Source organism: Eubalaena glacialis, chromosome 2, assembly GCF_028564815.1.
Source record: "Eubalaena glacialis isolate mEubGla1 chromosome 2, mEubGla1.1.hap2.+ XY, whole genome shotgun sequence".
Taxonomy (NCBI): domain Eukaryota; kingdom Metazoa; phylum Chordata; class Mammalia; order Artiodactyla; family Balaenidae; genus Eubalaena; species Eubalaena glacialis.
Window position 1 is genome coordinate 181,591,945 of NC_083717.1, and position 23,184 is coordinate 181,615,128.

Genomic DNA, 23,184 nt, shown 5'->3' on the forward strand with positions numbered 1-23,184 from the left:
ATCCAAAATTGAACGAGGAGGGTGTACCAGTGATTTTCAAACTTTAATAAGTGCATATGGATCACCCAGGGATCACATTAAACACATTTGACTCAGTACGTTTGGAGTGAGGCCTGAGATTAGGCATTGCTAATCACTGCTAACAAGTTCCCTAATGCTGATGCTGCTGGTCTCTGGAGCTTTGAATGACAAGGATGTATCTCTTCAAGGTAGCCTGATGGAAGAGAATGCATGGGTAGGAGGACGGTAGACAAGATGGCTAGACGTGAGGTCGCAAACTCATAGGTCGGTATGCCATAGATAAAAATATAGCATTAGAAGCCCTTGGACTTGATTTTTTAAGCTATATCTAAGGGGGACAACTGAAACTTTGTAGTGAAACTCTTAATGCTGAGCCTATTTTTTTTTTGGTTGACATCTTAAAACAATGTTAATTTAATTATCTCCTATAAAATAAAAATTTCTTTTATTAAATACAAGTTTTTCTTATTTTATAAATACAACACACAGTATTATCAAAATTTCCACCCAGAAGTTAGCTATCGACTACAAAAGAAAAATGTAAGAAACACATTCCTCCTTCTACAAAGGAAAATGGCATGAATACATGCATGATGTGCGCCTATCGCTAACTTCAAGGATGACTGAAAGGGTTAGCAACATTTGGCCACAAGAAAGAAACCATGGCAGCAGTTTCTTATGTGACAGCTGGATTAAAAGAAAAATAGTCCTCATGCTATTACAGCGAGAACAGTGTATTCTACCATATATGTAGATGAGGAATTGGAAACGTTGACCATAACACTTGTTATAGTGACATCTCAAAAACTAAACCCAGGGTTGGAGAGCTGTCAGCCCAGTAATTTTCTCTTGAGAGCAGTCTTTGTCACACTGACAGATCACATCTGTATTCACATGGTGGTGGATTCTGAATATTATCTGGGAGACGCAGAGAAAATCAAGGAGACTGCCATGCCACCCTCCATGACAGATAACCCCACCAGTCGGTTCTGGAACAAGAAGAAGCACAACCGCCTCATGTCTGAGATGAGGAGAGTGCGGGCCTGAGAGGTTTTGGTGAAAGCCTGTTCGCTACATAAGCCATTCATTTATATAAAATTCAGTCACTTACTTGACACGTACACAACTGTGCTACGGGAGTTCTGTACTCCCATAAATATCCCACTTGTGCCTGTTTATATTAAGCTCACGTTCTAAAACTAGAAATAATTGATGTATGCAAATACCTATGTATAAGCATAAAGAAGAAAGATATTTATGACAGATTAGGAGTTTCAAGCAGAAGGAGGAGACAAGTTCCTTTTTGGGGTAGAGAGGGGTTGGGTAGGGTGTAGGGTAGGGCCAGCTTTCAAGATAAGAAATATTTTTTTAAAAGCTGGGCCTTGAAGGAGGAATAGAATTTGCATCTGGATGGGTTTAACCTAAGAAAAGACTACAAAATCTGGACATCTGGAATGTGAAAGAGATCAAATATTTCTTCCAATCAAATAATACATCCTTGTTAACAGGAACTAATTAGCTTAACTGAAGAAACCAAAATAACACATTCTGTTTGAAAATCTATGTAATGAAGTCATTATTCTTCTCTACTTGTTTTCTGGTCCAGTTTCTGAGCTTCAATTCCTGCAACACCAATGCTAAAATTTATACCGGTAAAAAAAGACCATCCTCAAGTGCAAGGATATACTTTTGTTCATGGAGCAAAATCAGTCAAGAACCCTCTGAAAAACTGACATTTTCTTAAAATGATTAGCATATAATTATTTCTATAGCTGGATTTTTAAAGTACAGTTGTATTTAACATATTACATGTGAAAGTCCCCAGAGAGGAGAAATTCTGAGGTCAGTTTGAAAAGCTTACACATATTCATATTCCCCATTCAGTGATCACATGCAAGAAAATAAACAGAAATGGGAATCTCTGACAACAAAATTTTGAAACATAAACATTGAAATAAAAACCAAGGCATTATCATTGCAGGGAAGATACAAAAACTCACGAAATAAAAATTGGAAACTCAAGAAATCTACTTATTTGGTCACTACACTCACACACTAGGTACAGCTGGTAACAGCTATCTACCTATAGTCACAAAGAATCAGATACAATTTCTAGTCTCTTTTATACTTTTCTATACACAGAAGCATGTAGATACTTACAGATCAACAATCATATTCCCCAAAGTAGGTACTCACTATAATAACTGCGATCTTGGTGAGGTCACCTGACTACATTTATAAGATGATCATTTTGAAGCACAGAATAATGACTGGGAAACTTTCTCCAGTTAGAGACTGTCCAAGAAAATGATATGCAACAAGTTGGCTGCCAGCCGAAAGGAATTATAAGAAGCTAAAGAACACAGTGAAGAATAACACTTCAAAAGAGATGCAAATGATCTGAAAAAATACATTCTATCTTATATCACTTTCCTCTGGGCTCCTTGGTTCTAAAAGACTCTTCCATTAACATGTTACTTCACGTTACCCAAGCTCATGAGGCCCCTCTCCCCCACAATAGCTGTGATAAAAGGCATACGTGATCTTTCTATCAAGAGGGTACCCATAACTCCCTTTTAAAATTGCATTCTTAAGCCCCTACACCACTGACACTCTGGCAATGAAAATATACTATCCAACAAGTCATGATGCTCTTATTCTCAACCAATTTTTAATACTCCCAAAAGGAGAGTTACATATTCTATGTTTTTTGACCATCCCCATGTAATACGAAGAATGAGATTCTTAGACCAAAAATATCAGATATCACTTTAAATGTCTCCAGTTCTGACTGGAGAGCATTTTGGTACGTCAGTATTTCCGCATTACATTACTATCTGGCAATCCACCTGCACGCAGAGTCTTGGACACTGGTGGGCCTTCTGCACACCCATGTTTCATTTCATATGGCTGGAAAGCAGAAGCAGCTACCCAGAGCTTTTTGCCAATTGACAGGCAGTAAGAAAGTGCAAATCTCAGCGCTTACAATGAGATGGAGAAGGCTCCTAGGCATGGAGACGCAAACATACCCACACAGAGAAAAACACCAGCCAGAAATACCACAGGGTGCTGATGGTGGGCGAAGTCAAGAGAGCACATTAAGCCAGCTCCCTGACAACAGCTGGGGTTAAATCATGAACTGAAAATGTCTCTAAAAGAAAAAAAACAAAGAGAGGCCATCAGAGATTAATTCATAAAAATCACATGTAGAATGAGAAAAATAGAAGGCAAAGCCACATGTGGTTAGAAAGCTCCTGATTGCATTTTAAAGGATTCTTGCCTAGATTATAAGAAATTAAAACCATAAGAAAATTATAAGTGAGGATTTTACTGTTACTGGATATTTGGAGTAAGTGACAATGGACCAACAATTATTAAGTAACTAGAATGCATAAGGCAACATGCTGAGAACGGTGAAAGTTACAGATAAATTTGTAAGCTCAAAGAGCTTGTAGTATTTTATGGAGATAATCGTAAACACTGTATTTTTGTTTATTGAGTAGATGATTGAAAAAATTACACAACCATAGTACTATTAAATTTCAGAGAAAGGAGAAAAGGCTGTTCAATGTAAAGAAAAAAAGACTTTTTTGTGTGTATTTATTGAGCAGGACCTTGAAAGATAGGTCTAATTTGGACAGGTAAGAAGTAGAGAAAAGCATTGCTGGCAAGAGCAGCAGAATGCAGTATAAATACACATCACATATTCAAAGGAACAAGCATTATGCAAAGGGAAATACAGGAATTTGGGACGATGAATGAAAGATGAGTTTGGGAAGCGGACCAGATGTTGGAGAGCCAGGTTAAACAGTTTTAACTACTTTTTAGATTCACTAAAGATTTTTGAATGTTTAAGAAAATAAAAAAGTACTACAAGGTTTTTATTATGTTCTATTAGTATTAAAGAAGAAGAGATGTTTTTTGTTTTAAACTTTCAGTGCTAGAAACAGCCTGTTAGCTCAGATTCATTCCACTGGACAAACAGCGCTACTCAGTTCTCGTACCTCTTAAACTTCTGCCATTTGTAGTGGGTAGGGAAAAAAAAGAGAAAGTTCTTCAAGAATAGAATTTCCTGAGAATTTCTTAATAATAATGAAACGTCATCCATGATATTTATTAGCTTCAGTTATTTTAGTGCACAGGTACACAAGTCATGATTATCAGCTCTAAGTGGAAAGCAACGTTGTAAGTTTTAAACACTGAAAGGAATCTCAAAATTTAAAAACATTAAGCCTTTTTAAAAATATCTTTAGAGGTAATATAAAGTAGTACCAATTTTTGTTTTTTACATAAGATATCACCTCTTGGTTTAAGAAAGAAACAGTCCTCAAAACCCATCCCTCTGTAGAAAACTTGCTTTCTTAATTTACATGAAAAAAGCTATAATTAGCAGCCCCCAAGCAATCAACCATTAAAAATAAAACCTCAAAAACTACTTCCCCCAATAAAGCAAACACCTCCATAAAATGAGAGATGAAAGTAGATACAGAAAGGCTTAGGGGAGATACTATAAAATAACAAGATACAGCAAAATAACAAAATGAAATGAAACATCAGTAGATATAGCTCAAGAAAGAAACGTAAGGAGAAAATAAAACCATAACAGAGGGAGTGCTTCAAGATGGCGGAGGAGTAAGACGTGGAGATCACCTTCCTCCCCACAAATACATCAAAAATACATCTACATGTGGAACAACTCCTACGGAACACCTACTGAATGCTAGCAGAAGACCTCAGACTTCCGAAAAAGGTCTTGGTGCTCCTGCCTGGTGTCAGGCCTGAGCCTGTGAGGTGGGAGAGCTGAGTTCAGGACACTGGACCACCAGAGACCTCCAGGCCCCACATAATATCAATCGGCGAGAGCTCTCCCAGAGATCTCCATCTCAACGCTAAGACCCAGCTCCACTCAACGGCCAGCAAGCTCCAGTGCTGGACACCCCATGCCAAACAACTAGCAAGACAGGAACACAACCCCACCCATTAGCAGAGAGGCTGCCTAAAACCATACTAACTTCACAGACACCCCAAAACACACCACCGGATGCAGCCGTGCCCACCAGAAAGACAAGATCCAGCCCCACCCACGAGAACACAGGCACCAGTCCCCTCTACCAGGAAGCCTACACAAGCCCCTGAACCAACCTTACCCACTGGGGGCAGACACCAAAAACAACGGGAACTACGAACCTGTAGCCTGCAAAAAGGAGACCCCAAACACAGTAAGTTAAGCAAAATGAGAACACAGAGAAACACACAGCAGATGAAGGTGCAAGGCAAAAACCCACCAGACCAGACAAATGAAGAGGAAATAGGCAGCCAGCTGAAAAATAATTCAGAGTAATGATAGTAAAGATGATCCAAAATCTTGCAAACAGAATGGAGAAACTACAAGAAACATTTAACAAGGACCCAGAAGAACTAAAGAGCAAACAAACAATGATGAACAACACAATAAATGAAATTAAAAATTCTCTAGAAGGAATCAATAGCAGAATAAATGAGGCAAAAGAACGGATAAGTGACCTGGAAGATAAAATATTGGAAATAACTACCGCAAAGCAGAATAAAGAAAAAAGAATGAAAACAATTGAGGACAGTCTCAGAGATCTCTGGGACAACATTAAACATACCAACATTTGAATTATAGGGGTCCTAGAAGAAGAAGAGAAAAAGAAAGGGACTGAGAAAATATTTGAAGAGATTATAGTTGAAAACTTCCCTAACATGGGAAAGGAAATAGTCAACCAACTCCAGGAAGCACAGAGAGTCCCATACAGAATAAATCCAAGGAGAAACATGCCAAGACACGTATTAATCAAACTAGCAAAAATTAAATACAAAGAAAAAATATTAAAAGCAGCAAGGGAAAAGCAACAAATAACATACAAGGGAATTGCATAAGGTTAACAGCTGATCTTTCAGCAGAAACTACAAGCCAGAAGGGAGTGGCAAGACATATTTAAAGTGATAAAAGGGAAAAACCTAAAACCAAGATTACTCTACTCAGCAAGGATCTCACTGAGATTTGACGGAGAAATTAAAACCTTTACAGACACGCAAAAGCTAAGAGAATTCAGCACCACCAAACCAGCTTTACAACAAATGCTAAAGGAACTTCTCTAGGCAGGAAACACAAGAGAAGGAAAAGACCTACAATAACAAACCCAAAACAATTAAGAAAATGGTAATAGGAACATGTATATTGATAATTACCTTAAATGTAAATGGATTAAATGCTCCAACCAAAGGACATAGCCTGGCTGAATGGATACAAAAACAAGACCCGTATATATGCTGTCTACAAGAGACCCACTTCAGACCTAGGGACATATACAGACTGAAAGTGAGGGGATGGAAAAAGATATTCCATGCAAATGGAAATCAAAAGAAAGCTGGAGTAGCAATTCTCATATCAGACAAAACAGACTTTAAAATAAAGACTATTACAAGAGACAAAGAAGGACACTACATAATGATCAAGGGATCAAATCAAGAAGATATAACAACTGGAAATATTTACACACCCAACGTAGGAGCATTTGCCTCAAAACTTAAGGCAAATGCTAACAGCCATAAGAGGGGAAATCGACAGTAACACAATAATACTTGAAGACTTTAACACCCCACTTTCACCAATGGACAGATCATCCAAAATGAAAATAAATAAGGAAACACAAGCTTTAAATGACACATTAAACAAGATGGACTTAATTGATATTTATAGGACATTCCATCCAAAAACAACAGAATACACTTTCTTCTCAAGTGCTCATGGAACATTCTCCAGGATAGATCATATCTTAGGACACAAATCAAGCCTTGGTAAATTTAAGAATATTGAAATCGTATCAAGCATCTTTTCCAACAACAATGCTATGAGACTAGATATCAATTACAGGAAAATATGTGTAAAAACTACAAACACATGGAGGCTAAACAATACACTACTAAATAACCAAGAGATCACTGAGGAAATCAAAGAGGAAATCAAAAAATACCTAGAAACAAATGACAATGAAAACATGACAACCCATTACCTATGGAATGCAGCAAAAGCAGTTCTAAGAGGGAAGTTTATAGCAATACAATCCTACCTCAAGAAACAAGAAACATCTCAAATAAACAACCTAACCTTACACCTAAAGCAATTAGAGAAAGAAGAACAAAAAACCCCCAAAGTTAGCAGAAGGAAAGAAATCATAAAGATCAGATCAGAAATAAAAGAAAGAGAAATGAAGGAAACGATAGCAAAGATCAATAAAACTAAAAGCTGGTTCTTTGAGGAGATAAACAAAATTGATAAACCATTAGCCAGACTCATCAAGAAAAAAAGGGAGAAGACTCAAATCAACAGAATTAGAAATGAAAAAGGAGAAGTAACAACTGACACTGCAGAAATACAAAGGATCATGAGAGATTACTACAAGCAACCACATGCCAATAAAGTGGACAACCTGGAAGAAATGGACAAATTCTTAGAAAAGCACAACCTTCCAAGACTGAACCAGGAAGAAATAGAAAATATAAACAGATCAATCACAAGCACTGAAATTGAAACTGTGATTAAAAATCTTCCAACAAACAAAAGCCCAGGACCAGATGGCCTCACAGGCTAATTCTATCAAACATTTAGAGAAGAGCTAACACCTATTCTTCTCAACCTCTTCCAAAAGATAGCAGAGGGAGGAACACACCCAAACTCATTCTATGAGGCCACCATTACCCTGATACCAAAACCAGACAAAGATGTCACAAAAAACGAAAACTACAGGCCAGTATCACTGATGAACATAGATGCAAAAATCCTCAACAAAATACTAGCAAACAGAATCCAACAGCACATTAAAAGGATCATACACCATGATCAAGTGGGGTTTATCCCAGGAATGCAAGGATTCTTCAATATACGCAAATCAATCAGTGTGATACACCATATTAACAAATTGAAGGATAAAAACCATATGATCATCTCAATAGATGCAGAAAAAGCTTTCAACAAAATTCAACACCCATTTATGATAAAAACGCTCTAGAAAGTAGGCCTAGAGAGAACTTACCTCAACATAATAAAGGCCATATTTGACAAACCCACAGCCAACATCATTCTCAGTGGTGAAAAACTGAAACCATTTCCACTAAGATCAGGAAGAAGACAAGGTTGCCCACTCTCACCACTGTTACTCAACATAGTTTTGGAAGTTTTAGCCACAGCAATCAGAGAAGAAAAAGAAATAAAAGGAATCCAAATCGGAAAAGAAGAAGTAAGCTGTAGATGACATGATACTATACACAGAGAATCCTAAAGATGCTACCAGAAAACTACTAGAGCTAATCAATGAATTTGGTAAAGTAGCAGGATACAAAATTAATGCACAGAAATGTCTTGCATTCCTATACACTAATGATGGAAAATCTGAAAGAGAAATTAAGGAAACACTCCCATTTACCATTGCAACAAAAAGAATAAAATACCTAGGAATAAACCTACCTAAGGAGACAAAAGACCTGTATGCAGAAAACTATAAGACACTGATGAAAGAAATTAAAGATGATACAAACAAATGGAGAGAGATACCATGTTCTTGGATTGGGAGAATCAACATTGTGAAAATGACTATACTACCCAAAGCAATCTACAGATTCAATGCAATCCCTACCAGACTACCAATGGCATTTTTCACAGAACTAGAACAAAAAATTTCACAATTTGTATGGAAACACAAAAGACCCCGAAGAGCCAAAGCAATCTTGAGAAAGAAAAATGGAGCTGGAGGAATCAGGCTCCCGGACTTCAGACTATACTACAAAGCTACAGTAATCAAGACAATATGGTACTGGCACAAAAACAGAACTATAGATCAGTGGAACAGGATAGAAAGCCCAGAGATAAACCCATGCACCTATGGTAACCTTATCTTTGATAAAGGAGGCAAAAATATACAATGGAGAAAAGACAGCCTCTTCAATAAGTGGTGCTGAGAAAACTGGACAGCTACATGTAAAAGAATATTAGAACACTTCCTAACACCATACACAAAAATAAGCTCAAAATGCATTAAAGACCTAAATATAAGACCAGACACAATAAAACTCTCAGAGGAAAACATAGGAAGAACACTCTTAGACATGAATCACAGCAAGATCCTTTTTGACCCACCTCCTAGAGAAATGGAAATAAAAACAAAAATAAACAAATGGGACCTAAGGAAACTTAAAAGCTTTTGCACAGCAAAGGAAACCATAAACAAGACAAAAAGACAACCCTCAGAATGGGAGAAAATATTTGCAAATGAAGCAACTGACAAAGGATTAATCTCCAAAATTTACAACCAGCTCGTGCAGCTCAATATCAAAAAAACAAACAACCCAATCCAACAATGGGCAGAAGACCTAAAGACATTTCTCCAAAGAAGATATACAGATTGCCAACAAACACATGAAAGGATGCTCAACATCACTAATCATTAGAGACATGAAAATCAAAACTACAATGAGGTATCACCTCACACCAGTCAGAATGGCCATCATCAAAAAATCTACAAACAATAAATGCTGGAGAGGGTGTGGAGAAAAGGGAACCCTCTTGCACTGTTGGTGGGAATGTAAATTGATACAGCCACTATGGAGAACAGTATGGAGGTTCCTTAAAAAACTAAAAATAGAACTACCGTATGACCCAGCAATCCCACTACTGGGCATATACCCTGAGAAAACCATAATTCAAAAAGAGACATGTACCACAATGTTCACTGTAGCACTATTTACAATAGCCAGGACACGGAAGCAACCTAAGTGTCCATTGACAGATGAATGGATAAAGAAGATGTGGCACATATATACAATGGAATATTACTCAGCCATAAAAAGAAACAAAACTGAGTTATTTGTAGTGAGGTGGATGGACCTAGAGTCTGTCATACAGAGTGAAGTAAGTCAGAAAGAGAAAAACAAATATCGTATGCAAACACATATATATGGAATCTAAAAAAAAAAAATGGTTCTGATGAACATAGGGGCAGGACAGGAATAAAGATGCAGACGTAGAGAATGGATTGAGGACACAGGGAGGGGGAAGGGTAAGCTGGGATGAAGTGAGAGAGTAGCATGGACATATATACACTACCAAATGTAAAATAGCTAGCTAGTGGGAAGCAGCCGCATAGCACAGGGAGATCAGCTCAGTGCTTTGTGACCACCTAGAGGGGTGGGATACGGAGGGTGGGAGGGAGACGCAAGAGGGAGGGGATATGGGAATACATGTATATGTATAGCTGATTCACTTTGTTATACAGCAGAAACTAACACAACATTGTAAAGCAATTATACTCCAATGAAGATATTTTTTAAAAAACCCATAACAACAACAACAAAAAAGCCACATTGTACACAGCACAAAGGAGAACAGACACTGCTGAAATTATACTGAGAAACACGGTGAACAATTTGAGCAAAAGAAACAGAAATTAAACAATTTAAAAGGACTTCCAACAAAAGCACAATCAGCATTTTCAAAGAAAAAGAATGTGATTCAAAGATGTTAATGTTTGGACTTCCCTGGTGGCACAGTGGTTAAGAATCCTACTGCCAATGCAGGGGACACAGCTTCGAGCCCTGGTCTGGGAAGATCCCACAGGCTGCGGAGCAACTAAGCCCACGAGCCACAACTACTGAGCTCGCACGCCACAAATAAAAATAATTTATTTTTGGCTACGTTGGGTCTTCTTTGCCGCGCACGGGCTTTCTCTAGTTTCGGTGAGCGGTGGCTACTCTTTGTTGTGGTGTGCGGGCTTTTCCTTGCAGTGGCTTCACTTGTTGCGGAGCAAGGCCTCTAGGCGCTCAGGCTTCAGCAGTTGTGGCTCGTGGGCTTAGTTTCTTTGCAGCATGTAGGATCTTCCCAGACCAGGGCTCGAACCCGTGTCCCCTCCATTGGCAGGCGGATTCCTAACCACTGTGTCACCAGGGAAGCCCCTAAATTAATTAATTTTTTAAAATGTTAATGTTCAATCTATTATATGTTTTTATTCAAGGACAATGGCTCAGATAAACGTTGTTGAACACGGAAGACACCAGGGAATATAGTTCTTATGATCCCTACCTAGAGGATAGACTTCAGCTTAGCAGAAACTATAGCACAAAGCCTGGAGGTGAGCTTTGAATCCATTTAACTACAGAACTAAGATTTTTTTAAAAAGGCTATGATAGCAGAACAGGTTATGAATATTACGAATACTGACAGTATACGTATTTTTTTAAAACCACGTTGCTTTTATTCATGAAAAAAATCGCTAAAAGTAAACACCACCAGAGTAGTTAGGCAACAATTCACAAACTTTATAAACATATCTCATTTACTTCTTGTAAAGCCCTCAGATTTAATGAACGATACTCCAGTGTTTCCATCAAGTTACAAGACGAAATGATTCTTTGATGCCTTATGCCTCAAGTCTGTCTTTCTGGAAGGTTTGTTTTGGGTGTTTAGCTGGTTTTATTGTTGTGGTTGGTTGGTTTGTCTTATAAAATGAAGGTATGATACGAGCAAGTATCACAAGCCTTCTGAAAGAGGCTACTCTTGGTCTTAGAAGTTTCTTTGGGAAGAATCTGGCAATTTAAGAATTGAAGATTGTGAAAACTTCTTTCATCATTCAAACCACAGCTGACTCTGGTCTTATTGGAAGTCTCCCTCTCTGGCTGCCTTTTTATAGTGGTCTTCATATATCAGCTTTCTTCTGAGTAACTGTGAACCTGGGAATGAACTCCATTCACACTGATCAATTAAGTCAAAGCTATTCAAGCTTCTCACACAGTGTCTAACCTTAGAAACATTATGTAATTTGCATCATCACTAACAGCCCCAGCAGCTGCTCTTCTTTTCCTTATTCTTTCTTTTTTTTTTTGGCCACGCCACACAGCATGCAGAATCTTAGTTCCCCGACCAGGGATCGAACCCTTGCCCCCTGCAGTGGAAGCGCAGAGTCTTAACCACTGGACCACCAGGGAAATCCTTCTTTTCCTTATTCTTTTTTTTTTTTAATTTTTTAATTGTGGTACATTTCTTTTTAATTAATTAATTTATTTATTTATTTATGGCTGTGTTGGGTCTTCGTTTCTGTGCGAGGGCTTTCTCTAGTTGCAGCAAGCGGGGGCCACTCTTCATCGCGGTGCGCGGGCCTCTCACTATCGCGGCCTCTCTTGTTGCGGAGCACAGGCTCCAGACGCGCAGGCTCAGTAGCTGTGGCTCACGGGCCCAGTTGCTCCGCGGCATGTGGGATCTTCCCAGACCAGGGCTCGAACCTGTGTCCCCTGCATTGGCAGGCAGATTCTCAACCACTGCGCCACCAGGGAAGCCCCTTTTCCTTATTCTTGAAAATTATTTGTACCACTGAAACAGAGACATGTGGAAGTTAGACATCTCTGTTTCTCTGGCCAACTTCAATTTACACTCAGAGGAAATATTTTTCTCTCTTTTAGTGTCACAACTTCATTTAATTCTTACCATGCATCATTTATTCTGGTTTAAGGGATTGTGGTGCTATAAATAATAATACAAATGAGACTTTAAGCAGGGCATGTTCAGTTAGCTAAAATGTCTTGTTTGGCTGTTTACTGTAGTAGTCTCTAAACTGTTTTGATCGCAATCCTGGGAAGTACAAGATTTGTGGGCATATGAATATATTTATGTATAGATTATATGGACATGTGCCACAATATTAATATGTTATGTTCATTATAAAATATAATACAGAAATTTCTAAGGAATTAAAGGTAAAAATATTTTATTCATTAATGGCAAATGACTTTTTGCCATCACTAGAAATTATTAATAACATCTAACAAGAACAGTGTGATTTCACGTACTTTATCATTTCTGAACATCTCGGTTGAATCCTTTGTGATTGAGCAATTTCAATTTCAGTTTGTTTTACTATTTGGTCTTGACGGCTGTCAGAGATACCTCACAATAAGGTATGTAGATCTAAATGGGAAAAGGGCATCATGACACCGAATCCCTGTTTTTAATTCCATCCTCTGATAACGAAAAAGCTTAAGGGGTTTTTTTTTTTTTTAATTATTTTGTTGGTATTGTTAATTGAAATTCAGCTAATAAATATCCATCTCTCCTGATACCAATTAGTTGCTCTTGAAAACTTATCAAAGCTATTGAATTTTTATACTTTTAAAAATTGTGCTCTCAAACCACTGAAACTTTTTTTTTTTTGAATTTTTAAAAATATTTTATACATATACTAACACAGTTAGGCTTACCCATAACCTTTTTTTTTTTTTTTTAATCCCCAACCTGAAATAGTCTGGGAATTGCTTGCTGCTTTTTTTTTTTTTTAACATCTTTATTGGAGTATAATTGCTTTACAATGGTGTGTTAGTTTCTGCTTTATAACAAAGTGAGTCAGTTATACATATACACATGTTCCCATATCTCTTCCCTCTTGCGTCTCCCTCCCACCCTCCCTATCCCACCCCTCTAGGTGGTCACAAAGCACCGAGCTGATCTCCCTGTGCTATGCGGCTGCTTCCCACTAGCTATCTATTTTACGTTTGGTAGTGTATATATGTCCATGCCACTCTCTCACTTTGTCACAGCTTACCCTTCCCCCTCCCCATATCCTCAAGTCCATTCTCTAGTAGGTCTGTGTCTTTATTCCCATCTTGCCCCTAGGTTCTTCATGACCATTTTCTTTTTGTTTTTTCTTAAACCACTGAAACTTTGTACGACTTTTTTCACCAGATTAGAACATTCCATTTTTTTTTTTAATTTTTTTTTTTTTTAATTTTTATTTATTTATTATGGCTGTGTTGGGTCTTCGTTTCTGTGCGAGGGCTTTCTCCAGTTGTGGCAAGCGGGGGCCACTCTTCATCGTGGTACGCGGGCCTCTCACTATCACGGCCTCTCTTGTTGCGGAGCACAGGCTCCAGACGCGCAGGCTCAGTAATTGTGGCTCACGGGCCCAGTTGCTCCACGGCATGTGGGATCTTCCCAGACCAGGGCTCGAACCCGTGTCCCCTGCATTGGCAGGCAGATTCTCAACCACTGCGCCACCAGGGAAGCCCAGAACATTCCATTTTTAACTTATTAAACATGCAGGTATGAAGGTTTCAATAGGTGTACACATTTTTTAAAACAGAATCACATTTCCAAATATCTATTTTCAAAAATGCTCTCCCAATAATGTAGGTTTCTTTTGAGAAGCAGTTACTTTTCCACTCACTGGTAAAAGACTGCTTCTACCTTGAACGGCTATATTTAAGTGGATTTTTCAAAATTACACATGTGGTGCAAGGGGGCATCTCCTGAAACCACTTAACACAAAAAGGTCAGCAAATTTGGACACTTGTCCTTTTTTTTTTTTTTTAAATTTGTTTAATTTATTTATTTTTGGCTGCATTAGGTCTTCATTGCTGTGCACGGGCTTTCTCTAGTTGTGGTGAGTGGGGGCTACTCTTCGTTGCGGTGCACGGGCTTCTCATTGCGGTGGCTTCTCCTGTTGCGGAGCACGGGCTCTAAGCACGCCGGCTTCAGTAGTTGTGGTGTGCAGGCTCAGTAGTTGTGGCGCACGGGCTTAGTTGCTCCACGGCATGTGGGATCTTCCCGGACCAGGGCTCGAACCCGTGTCCCCTGCATTGGCAGGCGGATTCTTAACCACTGTGCCACCAGGGAAGACCGACACGTGTCTTTTTGTAAAAGTAAAATGAAGTAATTCTTTTTGTGAAAAACCACCACCATGTGGTAGAAATACACTGACTTTCATTACTCTTCTCATCACAAAGTGTACACAAAGATGCTACTGTATTTTAAAGGTCTCGATGTTCTGGAATCAGCTAAGTGACACTGTCCTCGGCGCTTTGTCTGCGCCTGGCTTGAACTCCTTTGCTCTTCAACAGCTTGCTCAATAATCTGCTTGCAAATGATGCAGCAAAAGAACTTCATATACGTCACTGTTAACGACGGTGAGTGCAGATCCTTATTTCAAACAACCTGCTTGATAATTTCTACTGAGCAGGGCTGGCTTCCGGTCAGATTGCATGAAATTACTTTTATCCACATGGGAACACCTGCCAGATGTCCCCCAATATCTGTTCTCTCCTTCTTCCCCAGTATCAGAAACTCCATTTGAGTGCACATGACTGCCCAAAGCAGGGACTACATTTTCCAGACCCACCTCCCCCTTGTAGCTATTCGTGGCCTTGGAACTAAGCTTTGGTCACTGGGATGTAGGAAGAAATAATGGATAGCCTTAAAAGGAGGGGCATATCTTCTGCTCCCTTTCGGCCTACCTAGCTGGAATTCAGGTGTGATGGCTGAAACCTTGGGAGCCATCTTGAAGCAAGAGGGAGAAGCCAGATGCTGAGGCAGCCAAACAACAAGAGGGGAGGAATCTGGGTTCTTCACGACTGTGTTGCCATCAAATCAGCCCCGGACTCTCCTGTGTTTATTGCTCTCTTTTTTGAGCTTTGTTGTTTTGGGTTTTCTGGCTCTTACCGCTGTACGAAACCCTAATTAACACACCTGGTAACAGGGTTGATGAGGAACTCATGTTAGCAGTCAGAGAAGAGGCAACTCTGCCATTTTCTCTGCAAGCATGTGCTTACACTATTCTTACTACTTTCAATCTGCAGTTTCCTAACAGAAACTGCTTTTAAGCCACTTGCCCATTTTATCAGAATTAGTTTATAAAGAAAACATAATATAATCTTTAAATCTACTTTATCAGGTGTGTGTGAACTGCAACATGGGTCTATAACTTTGAAAACAAACGAAGGAGGGGCCACCAGTGATCAACCCAACTCTACTCTCCAGACAACTCAAGGACCATTTGTAACCCATGTCTGATGAAATACAGACCATGGGAGAACACCAGCATCCATGTTAAATATTAATAAAGCTTCGGGGGGTTTTTTGGTCAATACATAAATATACAAAGAAGTTCTACTTTCTTTCTGCTCCTCTCCACCCCTACTAACAAATGATTTTTCCACCTTCCAAGTATGCAAGCACTCCACCCACTTTAGAGCCCACTGTCAAGGTGTGGATGGACTAATAGCTAACTATAAAATTCTCTCCTGGATCATGACAATATGCTGTGAGATGAAAATGTTCACTAGTGAAAAATAAGCATAAATGAGTGTTCTCCATAAAACTGAAAACTTGTAAAAGCAAATGGTAAATCAAGGGGTGGGTATACATAAAGATTTTGGCACCTTACCTGAATACCTCGAGAATAATCCTTTCCGATAACTTGGGAGCCACCTGCTTAAATGCTTTTTTGAAATCTTCCAGAGTTAAATATCCACGATCTATTTGAAAGCAGAATACATAACATTCACACACTTCTATCAGCCCCATGAACTGCTATTTCAGCCATAACACATGAGTGAGACTTTAATCTATTACTAGGAGAAAAGCAGTAATTTATAGTTGATTTTACGTATAAGGTAATCTGAGATTGTCTCATTGGAAGAATTTGAGAATCTAGTAATACTCTCCCTCAGTACAGTCCCAGATGCTCCTGAAGGTCTCTTCCAGCCCCATCATTTGCTGATTCCCTGAGTCCCAGGTAAAGGACTAAGGGACAGACACTGCAAAAATGGCATTAGGCTTCAAGTCTTTGTGAATTGCCAAAATAATTCATTCTTCAAAATTCACATTTTTTTCTTGCTTGGTATTAGAACTATATTATTATTTAGAGGAAAACCATTACAGAAGCCAAAATACTGAACCTGGACTCCACAAGTCTTTCAACCCTGTGTTCTGTGGGGAGGGGGTCTGAAGCTACTCCTCTGGGCCAGCCCAGCGTGGGAAAACAATTCCTCCAATTATGTGTGGGTCAAAGGAGGAGTCGGAAAAAAAGGCCTCATGGTCTCCCAAACTTCCATAAGTAGCTCTTCAGCTATATGGCCATGCCCTTCTGTTGTCCCCATTACATTGCAGGCAAATCATAAGTATTGTACAATTATATAACTGTAGATATTATTTCACCCATCGTAAATGTCAAGAATTTAAGATTGTGATGGAGAAAAAAAATGTACACCAACATCTAAGGTAATAGCTAATGAATACAGTAAAATAACCTTCCAAGTATATTATTTTAGTTACTGAGTATATGTTCCCATTCACAGTTCCTTGATAGCCATTTTTTATATCAAAACACTTTAAAGATACTTACAGTGCCTGTCAAAAGCTGTGAAGATGTGTCTTATTTCATTCCGATATAGTTGAGCTTCCTTCTTTTTCCTTACGATGTCTAAAAACTCCTTAAGTAATATCCCTAAAAGTTGGAAAAAACCAATTTACTGTCTTCCTCTTTAAGAAGGAAACAAAACATAAATGGAAAGTGATACTACCACAAACAAATGTTATCTTAATTTTGGTGAGTAGTATTTATTCATAAAGATCTCTAAAGTTGAAAAGACATTTTCTTTAAAGCTAAGTAGACTCCACATTAGCAATCGACGGCAGAAAGGGTAGACACTTTCGGAGCTCACTGAGCTCTTCCCGGGGATAAAAGATGATGACCTCGAAAAAGTATGACACTCTTCCCTCTGACAGATCTAACAGACAGGCCCGAAACTACTTATAAAATAAGGTCTCATAATTTTCTTTCCTTATGCGTCTTTGATCCCTTTTTTCCTAGCCAGATGTCATTACGACAGGTTTTTTTCCAGCTGGGAGATCGGGGCGAAGAAGTAGTTTCTCAAAAGTCAATACCAATTGCATACCGCAGATAAAAGTGGAGAGAACATTCCATAAACAATAGCGTTGGCACTGTCCCCAGTCTTAGGTACGCCCCATGACTGTTCTGCAGCCTCAGGCTCTGCTTCCTGTGATTCTCGTAATAAAAGAGCCCAGCGTGATCATATGAGATTGGATACTGTGCTTACAATGTCTATTAAAATGAATTCTAATGTGATCTTTGTAGTACGTTTAAAGAGTGCAGCCAAGAATTTAAACATTCTAGTGAACTGAGCCCTAAATATATAAAAAGAGCAGTTCAATTTTATATGTCAGGATTTCCATTTAAAAATGTATCACTGTTTTAAAAATAGCCCCAAATCACACAATAACCACGTGCTAATTTTTAAGAACTTGCACCCTTTCCAAAAGGGAATATTTTGGTGAGGTATACTGAACTATACACGTTTCCCGAAATAGTTCCGATGGTTTTTTAAAAAGTAGAAAATAGTTTTCTTAATTTTCCCCATTTTTCTTATTTGTTATTAAAGATTTAGAAATTTAAAAAGTCCATCTATCTTTATGTGTTTAAACGATTCTCTTACAACTCTTTAGGACCCACTGGGTGCCAGGCACTGCATTAAGCTCTGGGAATAGAGGGGAAAAGAGAACACACACTATTCCAGTGCCAAGGGAGCCATTGGTCTAGTGACGGAGACGGTGATGATACAGGTTCAATTACAAACGTACACATAATTACAAACTGTGGCGTGCACAACGAGGGGAAAACAGGAGGGTATGAAACACGTCACAGAAATCCTCCTGTAGAGCAGACTCTGGTGAAGGAGAGATCTCACAGAGGAGGTAATATTTAGGCTAAGACCTAAATGATGAGAAGATACCAACTGGCTAAAGGTGGGAAGAAGAGCATTCCAGGCCATGGAAAGAGCACGTGCCAAGGCCATGGGGTGGGAAGTGGGAGAAGTGAAAACAGGCCACAGTGGCTCGAATGCGGTGAAGACGGCGTTGGTGAGGTGGGCAGGGGCCCGAACGCACAGCCCCTCGTGGGCCACAGGAAATAATTTGATTTTTATTTCAGCTGCAATAGGAAGTCAATAAAGTTGGAACTGAGAAGTGACATGATCTGATTTAGATTTTGGAAAGATCTCTCTGGCTATTGTTTTGAAAAAGGACTGGGGAGAAAGCAAAATATAAAAAAGGAGACTCGTTAGGATCCTACTGGCAAGAGATGTGGTCACGAGGGTGCGGGCAGTGGGAACGGAGGGCAGTGGAAGGTTCCAGACATACTGCAGAAAAGATGGAGGGTTAGACGTGGTGCATGAGAAAGAAGACGTCAAGAATAAGCCCTAGGTTCTGGCTTGAGTACTAGGTGGTTTGAGGAGTCATTTAAAGAGATGAGAAAGACGAGGGGAAGCAGGATGGGGGTGGTGCTGAGATGGAGTTGCAATTTGGAGATGTTAGCTGTTTGATGCTTTGGAGACAACCAAGAGCAAAAGTCAAGAAAGCAGCAACAGGCGTATCTCCTGGCACCTACCAGAGTGCTTGGCATGTGCTCAATAAATACACATTGTATGGAATTAGCGTCTGGAGCATTTTCCCCCATGGCAGTGGAGGATGTGCAGCGATGCAGCTCCATTCTCATCGGGTCCCATGGTAACTATTTGGCCACACGTCTGCCTGAGACACACTGAGGGAAAGGATTGTCTGTTGTCAAAATTTATCCACAGTGTTTAGTAAGATATCTGCTTGTAGGAGGCATTCCTCACGTTTGTTGAATGAGTAAATAAAATCATAGGAAGACGTTATTTCTAGTTTCCAGCAAAAAGCATTAAAATGTGTTTTAAATGCTCTTATAACTCTGTAAATTAATGCCAAAAAGTAGGTCTCTATTTATTCACATAGCCAGCAAAATCGTCATTTTAGAAACCCCAATTTCTTAATACCTATGATACAGTAAAAAACAAACAAAATTCAGAGGAAAAGGAAATGCATGCATAATATTTGCTCTTCATTTAATTGCATCTGATTTCAGGAAACGATAAGAAAAGAAGCACAGATCCGTGGTTCAATGTGTGATTCAGATTCACAAGAAAAAAAAAAGTGCATGAGTGGTGAATGATATATTTTAAACCACATATTCAGAAAACTCATCCGTATTTGGGGCTATAAAGTAGTCAGGTCTTTATTTCATAATATTGGGGGATAAAAAGCACATGTTCTTTAGTGTTTCCTAGGAGAAAATACATGTGGATTTCAACTATATGTTTATTACCACTTAAAAAGAAGAAACCATCTAATAATACAAATAACTCTATTTATGTAATCAAGTTCATTCACACTATTTTCCCACAGGCTCGTATACCTTATTTTTTAAAGTCAATATCAAACCACATAAACATATCTCACTGCCCCATCCCCATCCCCTTGTCTTAATCTTCGATGGCAATACATACAGATGCATTCAATACCATGCAAGTCCCTTTTCTAAAAAGGATAGAGAAGTTTCCATTCAGCTGAGCTCTCATGTTGTAGTAGTATGATCACTTTCAAAGCCAAGGCATAAAGGTTTGCTATTCCTACAGCTCTGTAATGCAAACACATTAATGTTAAGTTTTATATGTTTTACTGCTGTTTAAATGGCCTAGAAATACAGTTCCTACTACTAGCTCCACCTGCTGTCACAATATTCAAACCTAAAATTACCACTTCACAAAGACTTTCCATAATTCTACTGCCACCACATTTCATACCCAATGAGAAATGCATTACCTGTGTCCACCACCCCTGGAGTGAAAGTATGTTTAGAACATTCTAATTCCAAATACGAGGTTGGGTCTTCTCTGTAAACTGTTCTAGTAATGAAAGTTACCTAAACACACTTTGCTGTAGCTACATGTTGGGATCACAGCAGGAACCACGTAGACCTATGTGTTTATCTGTGTTCGTTATTAATCTACAGAAGGTGTTCGGAAATTGCCCGGGTAGCTGGACTCTACCAGTAGTTTTCTTACTTTGTTTTAGCTGTAGGAAAGGTTCTTCTTTCAAAATCAGGAACGCCCAGTGTGTAGAGATGAAGGCAAAGCTATTCGGTTTGGAGTGAAGTGGGCTCCTCACCGTTCCCTCTCCAGCAGTGCCTCTAGAAGTGCCCCCCACAGGACACAGGACTGAGGATCATGCCTCAAAGGCCACTGGGACCAACGATCTTTACGAATCCTTCCAGACTCTGCAAGTCTGTGCATTTTCCATATCACTGAAAGCACTCCCTTCCATTTTATAAACTACTCTTGGCGAAATGGACTCTTCATGTTCTATAATGAATATATATATTTTTTACTTTCCAATCTACTTAATACATGTGATACAGATATATCATATAGAGAAGTGTTATCTTTTCCCCCTTTTTTGTTTTTAAGCAATTTCCTAGGAAGGTAATCATCTTTCACCACAGGGGTGGATATATTCAAAAAGTCCAACAAAACTATATAAATTTTTCCTTGAAAGTTGTTTTGTTTTGTTTTGTTTTGTGGCTCACAGTTCTAAGCTTCAGGGTCAGTGCGTAGAGAGAAATCCTCTTGAAAATGTAGTCATCTAGTTTCTGGCTATCGCAGTGAGCTTAAATTAGAAACTGCAATAAACCTGGGAGAATGAAGGAGAAAATAATAAAAATGCCAACTTTTTTAGACTGGAAGTCTGGTCCTGGATTTAGTAGAAAAGAGAGGGCTCACAGTCATTGGGCCATCTATTAATTTTTCCAGGGATTGAAAATGCCTAAAAATGAGGGCTTAAAAGGATTAAGTGGCCTTTTAAAAGGTATAATGCAAGCCTTTTCTAGTTTGAGAAATAAAATTCAGATTATGACCTTTGGAGGCCATGCAGGAAAAAAAAAAAGGATAGAATGTGTTTGCATAAAAAGATTGTAAGGACAGAAGGGCTTTCGTGGCATCAAGAGCAGTGAGTTGTCACAGTAAGATGGGTAAGTAAATTCAGAGGACTAATATTTTCTTCCAGCTACACGCATAAGAGTAGGGGCAGGAAGAGAAAAGAATCCACCTTAATGGAAGAAAGCAAGTTTTACTCTATCATTGGGAGGGAAATGAGGAAGAGTAAAAACAGGTTACAGTAGAATAGAGAAATCTGAACCAACGAAACTTTATTCCTACCAAACGTGGACAGGAATCGTTATCTTTTTTTATTATGCACATCTCCTGCTCATAACCCTTCAAAGGTTCCTCAGCGTTAGCAGTGCAAAGCCCCGATCCCTTATTCTGGAGTTTAAAGCTTCACTCTTCCTTCCAGGTAAACTGGTCCTTAAATCTCCCCCTCTCCAACTCCCAGCTTCCGTCAGGGCTGCTCGCTGGGGGGCAGCTGGCTTGCGGCGCGCACCGCACTCCCTGCGGCAGCGGGAGAAAGCAGCACTCCGTGGGGGGCCGGGAGTTCCGTTTCCGGCAGGACTTGATACCAACACAGGGACAGCTGAGGAGCACTTTGGGCCTGCAAATCTGAGGGGGGGGACCGGCAAGAGGGCGCGCTATAAAACGGGGGGCAGGGATCTGAGAGAAGAGGGTGAGACGCTTGCGGGTAGGGGGTCTGTAGGAGAAACCCCACAGGGCTAGCATGCAGAAAGAGCCCCTACGGAGGAGGAGAAAGTGCGGACCTGTGATGGAGGGTGAGTGATAAAGCCCCTCCTCTGGACCATGAACAAACACCTCGGCAAAGTCTCCAGCACATGACAGGCAACGTTTGCACGGGCGTGGACTGCGCGGGGAAGTCTAAATTGGCACGGAGCTCTGCATCCATGCTGGCACCAGCAGAGCCCAGGGAGCACCAGGTGCTGGAGGACAAGCTCGCAGCTGCCATCTGCCTTCATTCATTCGCCCTGTTCTCCTCTTCGCTTCTCCACCTTTTGCAAACCCCACCCAGCCTTGCACATCCGGCTCTGGCCCACACCTCGGGCAGGAAGGGAGTGCCGCTCCCTTCGAAACTCTTAGAGGTCTTCTTGTCTACTGTGTTCGTGTGACATCTGGCCATCACAGAAGTGACAATACTTCTTTCATCTTCCCTATCACATATGACATTCTTAAAAAGTGTCTTTAGGTCAGTGTCTCCTAATTCTTTTTTACCCCTACAAGAAAACTTACTCATCATCTTTAAACGGGGAATTAAATACATTAATTGAGAGGGGAATATCTGTGGGCAACACCACAAAATGATTTCAAGATAAGTATAATGTGTATGTGTTTCCTGATGATAGAAATGAACAAAGAGGTCAACTGAAATCTGAAGTCAAACAGCAGCCTGCTACACCTGCTTTACCGTGGCCTCAGTTCCTTAGGTAGGAGCCCAAAACAACAAAATATACACAAAACAAATACAAAAAATGTGTTTACAATATAACTTAAAAGACTAGAAAACAGACATTTAAATTTAGGAAAAGAATACTTTTACAGTCAACTACC

At 39.5% G+C, this 23,184-nt stretch overlaps 1 protein-coding gene across 4 annotated transcripts in view; it reads right to left on the reverse strand.

Moving 5' to 3' along the window:
• The window catches only part of EFCAB11 (EF-hand calcium binding domain 11), a 178,885-nt gene that overhangs the window by 145,083 nt on the left and 10,618 nt on the right, over window positions 1–23,184 (reverse strand). For all 4 annotated transcript variants that reach the window (XM_061182799.1, XM_061182802.1, XM_061182803.1 and 1 more), the window contains exons 4-5: window positions 17,202–17,303; window positions 16,242–16,332 (exon numbers count right to left, since the gene is read on the reverse strand). In XM_061182799.1, coding sequence (XP_061038782.1) covers window positions 16,242–16,332; window positions 17,202–17,303 — 193 coding nt within the window. The remainder of the gene's footprint in view (window positions 1–16,241; window positions 16,333–17,201; window positions 17,304–23,184) is intronic.